This window comes from Camelina sativa, chromosome 12 (assembly GCF_000633955.1).
Source record: "Camelina sativa cultivar DH55 chromosome 12, Cs, whole genome shotgun sequence".
In the NCBI taxonomy this organism is placed as follows: Eukaryota; Viridiplantae; Streptophyta; class Magnoliopsida; order Brassicales; family Brassicaceae; genus Camelina; species Camelina sativa.
Window position 1 is genome coordinate 29,933,314 of NC_025696.1, and position 9,858 is coordinate 29,943,171.

The following is a 9,858-nucleotide window of genomic DNA, read 5'->3' on the forward strand; positions in this document are numbered from 1 at the left end:
ATACATCTAATCAACTCATGCATTGTGTGGCGAGCTATACGCTGCAACAATTCACTTTTGGAGCTTGATTGATGAACAACACGCAAACAAGTGTTGACGATGGTGCAAATGTCTTGATTACTCAATCCACTAGAGGCCTTACTCTTTATGCAAGCCAGCAGAACTTGAAGTATCTTCATCAGAACCACTTCCTCTGAGGCTGGATCAGTTACCTCGAAACGACAGCTTTTTACAGCATCAACTATGATATGCATTGCCTCTCCCACATTCACGGTTTCAAGGGTAAAAATGTCAAGGGTCAAGATCTTGTAGACAGATGACAAAGCAACGCCAGTGATTGGAGCCCCAGTTTCATCCGACAATATAACATCCAAAAAAGGCCGTATGTACAGTATCGGGTCAACATTTTGCCAATTGCTTTGCCATAAAAATATCTGCTTACGCAATTCTTTCAAAGAATGGATAAGAGAATGCTCTAACTGATCATCATCTGCAATATAGCGTACACCCCACCGTACATTTCTCCTCATCACAGCCAAAACTGCACCAATTTCAGAATTGATCATTGATGCCACAGCACCCTTGGACGGTTTGGAGTGACAACTCTTGAACTCTCCATGGAACGAGTTACTTCCCGAAGCATGATTTTGATACCCCATACTCGTCCCAACTTCTTGGCTCAAACACCAAAACACACACGAAGCATGCAGGCTGCAAATTGTAAAAAGCTTTCATGCTTAGATTCAAATTGACAATAACCAAACAAAGTTATGTAAATCATTCCTTGATATCAACTGAACAAAATCGAAAGTTCACTTAAGGTGATTGGCATTTATACATTAGCTTAACAGAAGATAGTTACATGCACAAACATACATTTTCCCATTCTCATCCATAAATCTGCTGAAGGCTACATTGACTAAATCAGTTTACACAAACTCTTTCGCCAAATTCAGATATTCTCAGTAACTTATTCCGATCTATGTAATCATAGGCTTCAGATATATCGGTGACTAAAACTAAACTAAGTAACACAAATTCAGATCTAACTAAGTTCGATAGAGGTATAGCAAATCAGCAAAAACCACGAAACCTTGAGAACTAATCACAGTTCTAAACGGAGATTTCAAAAACGAAAAGCGTAGGAGGAAGTGGATCGAGGCAAGTTCAGTTTACCTGGCAGCAGATCACGACACAGAGGTACTGCAAAAAACCAGCGGAATTTGGCAGGAGAGATCGGGATCGGGAAAAGGAGATCCAAAACCTTTCCTAGCTTCTACTCTTTTTAAATAGAAGAGATACAACTGTAACGGAGTAATGGTGAACGGAGGCGAAGCTCTTTAGTGGAAGAGACAATGGTGAAAGCTCGAGCCGATGCGGTGGAAAGTGAGAGAGCTTGCTTTTAAAACTCAACTGAGATCAGATCCCTTGTTCTCCTGAATCAGAAGAAACACATGAAACGTGGATCCTTCTCTGCAATTGGCTCTGTGAATTGCGAGATCGGAGAAGCTTCGGATATGTCCTCTGAGAGAGATGATCGAAGTTGTGAAAGATGGAAAGCGGAAGCTCTAAAATGGGCTGTGAATTGGGCTTAGATTTTATTAAAGGTTCTACTAAGAATCATTGGGTCTGTTGAGTGTAGTATGCAGTTTGGCCGGGGTTTATCCAAATTTAAATATTTGTAAATAATACGATTAAAAACTAAAACTTAAAATCATATATATAGGCCCCGATTGGTAACGGCTGTTACTTATGGCTGTAAATACTTTAACTTTAAAATTTTAGCTGTAGAGAATTTGGCTGAAGATGCTTTAACTGTAGAAACTTTAACTGTTAAAATTTGATTAGTAACAAATACTTTTAAAGCTGAAGCTGTTACTTTTATTATTAAAATATATTGAAATGATGATAATAAAAATAAAAATAATTATTATTAAAATGGATCTTAAAAGAAGGAGAAAAAAATAAGAATAATTAATGTGTAAAAATAATTTATGTAAAATTTATATATAAACTTTTGGAAAGCTTTTAAGTATAATGGGGGAGAAAAAAATAAAGTTTTATATTTTTTTAATTTTAAAGCCTGGTTTTAACGCTTTTAAAATTTTGAGAAAACAAGGAAGGAAAAAAAATAAGTGACTTACAAAGCTTTAAAAAAAAATAAAGTCAAAAAAGTTTGATTGGCAAATAAATGGCTTTCAAAGCTTTAATTTTTTTAAAGTCTTAAAAGTCTTGTACCAATCAAGGCCATAATAGCAGAGTTTTCTCTCATTAGAGAGCTCCACCTCAGCATAATTTTTTATAAATTTTGTGGACTTTATCTCTAATGTGAAATTATGTGGGCTTTATCCAGTTTTATACTCCCTCCGTTTCAAAATATAAGATGTTTTGGAGAAGTTTGTTGTTTCATAATATATGATGCTTTCAAATTTCAATGCAACTTTTAGATTAGTTTAGTATTTTATATTATGCAGTATTGTTTCTGATTGGTTGAACTTGTTAAAAGTAAAGACTTCTTAATCTGCGTGCTTTACTTAAAACATCCTATATTTTGAAACGGAGGGAGTAAGCCTACTCTTTTTTATTTAATTTTCCAGAACATAAGTATTTTGATAACAAAATATTAAAAACGTAGAAATATCACTATCAAGACATTTTTAATCGACATGATTCTAAGATAAACCATCAGCCCAAAACATCAAAACCAGTAAAAAAATTTCGAAATATACAGGAAAAGAAAATAAAATGGTATTTCTATGTATATTTTAGATTCATAGAAAACAAAATTAAAACAAAATGGAGGTTGGACCAACACAGTTTAATCTTTTAGATTCATAGAAATCAACTTAATAACTAGATAAACCAAACAAAAAGAAACGAAACTCTTCACAACAACACATAGAATAATACACTATCAACGAGCATCAAAATAAAAATAACAACAATCTAATCTACTAAACAACCTACTTAGCTTCCACCAGCAAGCGAAACCAAAATAGACTCAATGAACAGTCTTCCCATGACTTACCAGAAGCATCACCAATCAAACAATCAACCACTCTCCTAAATTGAAAGAAAAATGCATACGTGGATGATGAACAATCGAATTCAAAGGAAAAGGACAAAAATAGTCACGAAGAATGACTGGATGAAGAAGATAATTAAGTACGGACACTCTCATTTCAGAACAAAGCTACCAGAAAATTAACACAAAAATACGGTAAAATCCTATAATAAAACAAGAACTGCCCAACAAGGTAATAAATAATCTTTGGATAATCGCCAAGTAAAAATGGCCCATTTTGGCCACATATATATTGAGGCCTTAATAATACAATATAGATATATATGAAAGAGAATAACAGCTTACACCATACACAAACACATAGGAAAGGAAAAATAAATAAAATGTGTATAAAAATAAAAGAGAAAAATGTCATTAAAAGCATGAAGTTATATAGTAAAAACGTTTTTAAAAAGGCTCAACTTTGCTTATGGTGAATTAAATTGTCAACTTTTATTATTTTTTCAGTTAAATCACAAATGTTTATTGACTTTACCAAATTAGACACATAGTTAAGTCAATTAACAGATGAATTTTACAATGTAAGTCAACGTTGATAACTTCTGTTAAACAGTGAAACGACGTCGTTTGTAAGTTAAAAATAAAATAACAGAGCCGCTGCGTATATTGACAATTTTACATAACAAAAAATATATATATTGTCGAAGAATTTGAACCTTAGCTTTTTCTCAAATTCAGATTTAAGCCGCCAATGGATTCCGTGGGAATCGTCATCTGAACTCCACCGCCATCCCTTGGAATGTCTCAGCGAGGAGATGGTGATCTCCGCCACGAAATCTAGAAAGTGAGATAGAATTAAAATTTGATAAATCGTAATGGAGAAATAGAAAAAAAAATCATATTGGAATTGGTCAATGGAAACGCTTAAATGAGGAAGAAAGAAAATTTTACTGATAAGTACGCGGTTCTATCGATCGTGAGAAGGAGAAAGTCCAAATAAGAGATTACCAAAAAATATATAAATATGTGTTTGGTTAAGTATTGATTAACTCATCCAACAGGTGGCAGGTTCGAATCACCATATCATGTTTTTTCTTTTAATATTACAAATCGACGTCATTTTACCGTTTAACGGATCTTACCAACGTTGACTTAACCCTATAAAATATATCCGTCAGTTGACTTAACTATGTGTTTTATTTGGCAAAATTAACAAAAGTTTGCGATTTAACGTTAAAAAATAATTCCAACCACTAAAACCATGTTTTTACTCTAAAACCATACTATTACCATTACAAATCAGTACAAAAGAAGCTTAATCTCATGATGTACTTTAAAAAAAAGATTTGATTTGTAATGGTAATAGTACTCAAAGCTCCGAGTAATTGACAATTTCATTAATATTTTTGCTAACTTCATGCTTTTATTGATATTTTCTCAAAAATAAAATAGAATGGTCAATAGAATAACAAAAAATCCCGCGCAACGCGCGGGTTTCATCTCTAGTTATTTTAAATGATTTAGAGGCCATGAATGTTGTGGTTTTTGAAATAGTTTTTGGTATTAGTTTAAAATATATATATATATATATATATATATATATATTTTATGACTATTCATGATTTTTTGAAAAGTGTTTTCATAAAGTAATACGAGAATCTAGAATTTGAAGTTTTCCATTTTCTAAATAAAATCCAAATCCCACTTTAATGAGTTTTTGAGATTGTTTAAAACTTTAAAATGATTCCAAATCTTTGGTAAAAATGTCAATTCTACCATTGATATTGTTAGGAATTATATTATAATCATTCAAGATTATTGAAAGATGTTATCTTAAAAAAATAAGAACAATACTTGGGTTCACCCCTAGGGGTGAACCTCTCCATTCACCCTCTTATAAAATAAGGAAATAAAATCTGTATACATTATTATAAAATTTAAAACTTAAACCGTTTTTTAATAAACCCAAACCGACATAAATGAAATCTAAATTCTAACCATCTCATTTGTGAGTCCAAACCGACATATAATTTTGTTCTATTTGTAAAATCTAAACCCTAACCATCTCATTTGTGAACCCAAACCGACATATAATTTCGTTCTACTTGTAAAATCCAAACCCTAACATCTCATTTGTGAACCCAAACCGACATATAATTTTGTTCTATTTATAAAATCTAAACCTTAACCATCTCATTTGTGAACCCAAACCGACATATAATTTCGTTCTAATTGTAAAATCTAAACCCTAACCACCTCATTTGTAAACTCAAACCGACATATAATTTTGTTTTAATTGTAAAATCTAAACCCTAACCACTTCATTTGTAAACCCAAACCGACATATAATTTTACTCTAGTTTTAAAAATCTAAACCAAGCCAAATATTTAATTTTCCTTAATTAAAAGTATACAGAATTTGTTTCCTTAATTTGAGTTGCTTTTTAATTTTATTTTGATTTATTTTTTAAATGAAATATTAGATGGAAGATTCTGATTGGCTGAGAGAAGAGGGGGTGAATGGAAAGGTTCACCCCAAGGGGTGAACCTAAGTATTTTTCAAAAAATAAAGAATCTAGAATTTGAGAGTTTTTTTTTATCTTGTAAACTCCTAAAAAAAAAAAATCGAAATCCCACATTGATGAGTTTTTGAGATTTTTTTTCCACTAAACCCTTTTTGTATTTATTATAATTTTTCTTTTTTGCAGAATATATATAAAAAGAATCTATAAATTTTATATCTCTAATCTTTTTTTGGGGGCAAAATCTATAATCTACACGTCAAAAACTTCTCAATAATTCATGACCTAAGTTATTTGGACAACTATATATGACTTCCAAAGATTGCAAAATTTTGAAAGTAAAAATGCCAATTCTACCAATGATTTTTTTTTTACTATTCTTTGATTAATTACCACAAACATCATAACAAACCCCGAATAGAAAACCAATACTGTCTAGTAAAAAGACACGTAGTCTGAGTTAATACATAGAGAAGATCCTTTTTTAGACTGAATTCGATGTGTTTGATATGAAGAGAAAAATATTCTACACTGGACCCTGCAAACAAGAACATGCTAAAGATTTGCTAACACATGTCTAAGGAGGTTTGGTTACGTGATGTGCTTCAAAACTATTAAATAATGAAATTCTTAAAAACTAGTTTTCAAATTCATGTGTAATGAAAAAAACTAAACGCAGTTTTGAGTTTACTGTCAAAATTTATTTCTAGGTATCTCAAACCCCTCAACTGTAAATCACTAAATCTCTTATATTTATGGAATAAGATTTGGTGGATTTGTAGCAATTTGGACTCGTAGTACATATCAAACAAGGAATTATATGGTGCTTATATTGCTTGCTTCTTACGCTTCCAGAAGATGTGTTTGTTTGTTATCTCTCATTTTCTTTCTCCAAGCGACCTTTGCAATCTATAGTCTTGTGCTGCAAAGGTCTTTACTACTTCACATTGGACAAGCCATGTCTTCTCGGAATCAAACAAACACAAACAAGAGGTTTGGTTACGTGATGGCTGGTTTCTTGTCTGTTGTACTTGTAGGATGCCAGTTAATTCGCACAAGAGGTTGGTCCTTTGTGAATTCAATAACAGGTTTATGTGGTCACATGTGTTTAAGATCATCTGTAGAGTTGATGGCTTTACGAGCCGGGGGTTTTTCCTCCATGAAAGAGATAAAGAAGGCAATTGTTTGTACCATGGTTTCATTATGAGCATTGAGAAGAGTTGTAATGTGCTTTTTACTCGAGGTTGAGACATGGCGAAAGAAGAGTTTGAGCAAAGAGAAATCAAAAGGTGTTATTGGGGGAAAGAAATGTTAAATTTGGGCTTATCTTGGACTTCTAAATAAAAACCAATTGGCAATTAGTGATTCACCTTAACCCTTTATATATTAATGATAATCTATTTAAACTTAGATGTGGGACTTGGTTTGTATCCCAACAATCTCCCCTTCAAATCAAGGACCACAAGTGGGATATTAACACGCCTCCTCGAGATGATAACTAACTCGAATCGATCTCACTTGGACAGATAATAAACCCCTTCTTGGGCCCCCATTACTCGGGTTAACAAGAGGCATGTCCGTATCCACTTTTCTAGGTCCACCAGAATTTAAACCTTCGGCTCTGATACCATGTTAAATTTGGGCTTATCTTGGGCTTCTAAATAAAAACCAATTGGCAATTAGTGACTGACCTTAACCCTTTATATATTAATGATAATCCCTTTAAACTTCAGATGTGGGACTTGGTTTGTATCCCAACAAGAAACATGGTAGGGGTTCCAATTAGGAAGCTCGCTTTATATGGGAATAAAATCTAAAGCTCTGTGGTAGTTTGCGTTCTATTTATAAGTTGTCATTTTATCATCTGACCACTACATGAGCTACAAAATAATTTTTGTATTAATATTTTCTTAAATCAGAGTTTATCATTTTAAATGTATTGTCCTGTAAAGCTATTGTTATTTACTTGTTAACAACATTTGATTTCTATCTAGCTGACAAATTATTCTTTTTGTAGATTACAGAAATGGATCAATTAATCATTGACAGGAGTGATATAAATGAAGAAAATATGTCTAATATTTTTCGAAAAACTGTGACCAAGGAAAATTACATGAAAAGAGCGATTTATCAGAATTGCACTACAACAACAACCATTGAAAGAAAAGTAATTTCTTTGGAAAGCGGAGTCAATTACCTAGAAGACAAATGAAGCAAATTGTATGATCTTATTAACTCTTTTGTTAATTCCAAAAGCAACTATCAAAGATAAATTATATATCTTATTAACTTTTTGTTAATTCCAATAAGCGAGTATTTGTCAATTATGTATTTTGCTTATACTTGGAGAACCATTAAGTATTATTAACAACCTTTTTTGTTTATATTCATGTTGTTTCATGGATTAAGTGGTAGACATGAGATGGATAGACATGAAAGTAAGCTTAAGATGGATGTTTACACAAGTTAAAATAGTTATTTCTACTTTATAAACAGTATACTCATTTTCAGATTTTAAAGACAATTATGAAATGTTAAAGATGTATTTGATTTATTTTCTATTATGTTAAAATAAGTTTTTTATTATTAATTTATGTTTTCCTCAAAACGATACTGTGAAATTTCACTATATAAAAATATATTTTCAACTGGTTGATCAATGTATATTTGAGAAAAATGTCATAATAATAATACCATTATAATTGTTATGACTTAAATTATCGACACAATTTTTTCACTGATTGAGACAACTTTCAGTCATGACTTAATCCATGACATTATTATGACGAGATAATTCTGAATTTGTTACATTTTGTTTGTCCCAATAAATATCTAAAAATCACAAATGTGTGAAAAGTATATTTGTCTTAAATAATTGTCACTATTTGTAACTACATAACTAGATTTGAACCCGCACGTACGTGCGGGGATGTTTTCATAAGTTATCTATACTATTGAAAAAAGAAATATATATGTTGTTGTTATTCTGAATTTTTTTTTTTGGACTTGTTGATAGTGTTATGTAAATTATTTTTCTTACAATCTTATCCATATTTTAAATTAAAATTTAGTGGTAGTAATGTTTGCAGTATGTATTATTCATTATTTAATATTGTATTTATTTTTAATTATTTATATAAACCTTTCTCAGATTTGTTTACTATACTGAATCAGGTTTAAATAAAATAAGGCCCATTCTTGGTCAATGAAACCTGTTCTATAATTGTTGGACATGCAATATGGGCCTCGTTTTTTGTATTTAATGGCCCACATAGAAGCTCTTTTTCTGAGTAATACGAAACAAAAGGAATGTGTAGGAGAAGATTCTATTTTTTACCGTAGAAACCGATCGGTTGTATTTTCTTACACAAATCTTGGAGTCAATCTTCTTTAGCATCAAATCCATGTCAAAGTTGAAGCAAGTAGAGAACCAAAAACGATTAGGTAAGCCAAGATTCGTATTTGTGTTTGCTGTTTGATTCAGACGATTCAAATTTTCTTATTCAAAATTTGAATGAATTAATCGAAAGAGTTTCTCTAATATTCTTCAAGTTTTCGTTGTTAATTTGTGGATAATATCATTAGCCGTAGTCAAATATTTTTCAGAATTTTAGTTAGATTCATTTAAAATATGATTCTGATGTTTGAAATTGTTGTTATGTTTGCCGGACAAATTTGGAAAATATTGATATTTTCCAATACTATTTTTAGATCATTTTAGTTCCTTGTAAATTTGTTTGTTAGATTAGATCCTATTTATGTTTCTTATTACATGTTTTCTTTATAACTCAATAATTTTGGGTGGATGTTCCCAAAGTTCCCAAAGTAATAAGATAAAAAGAGGAAATCATGGATAGATGACTGCAACCAAATGATATCCAGATTCTTGTCACATTCTTTTCCTCCTTTCAGCCTTCCTCTGTTTCAATCTTTAAAAATTTTAATCTTCCAAAAGCATCATTGTTTTCATCATTCATCGCTTATTATTGTAAAGTACCTGTTAAAAGGACAACCCCTGTAACAAAATTTAAATGTCGGAAACATATATCAATATGAAACAAATGAAATGCTTATATTTAAGTTCTAAGATTCTTATAAATATCTAATAGGCATAATCCAGTATGCTTTCTAAGATATAACCTACAGGTTTTTTAAAACCTCTTTGAATACTACATTCATTGTCCTCTTCTGCGGTTTCCCATCTTTGTCAAGAATAAGGATCTTTAATCCTTTCTTAGAAGTCACTCTAGAGATAGCAACATACATCTGCCTATGAAAGAAACATGGTCTGGTATGTACATCTTGAATGCA

The 9,858-nt window shown here is 31.2% G+C and overlaps 1 protein-coding gene across 4 annotated transcripts in view; it reads right to left on the reverse strand.

Annotated features, from left to right (window-relative positions):
• The window catches only part of LOC104732901 (ARF guanine-nucleotide exchange factor GNL1), a 6,319-nt gene extending 4,764 nt beyond the window's left edge, over positions 1-1,555 (reverse strand). Inside the window, exons 1-2 of one of the 4 annotated variants that reach the window (XM_010452504.2) lie at positions 1,177-1,555; positions 213-711 (exon numbers count right to left, since the gene is read on the reverse strand). In XM_010452504.2, coding sequence (XP_010450806.1) covers positions 213-659 — 447 coding nt within the window. In that variant the 5' untranslated portion in view covers positions 660-711; positions 1,177-1,555. Of the gene's footprint in view, positions 1-6; positions 712-1,176 lie in introns of all 4 variants that reach the window. The other 3 variants (XM_019234087.1, XM_010452503.2, XM_019234086.1) reach the window with 3 other exon arrangements.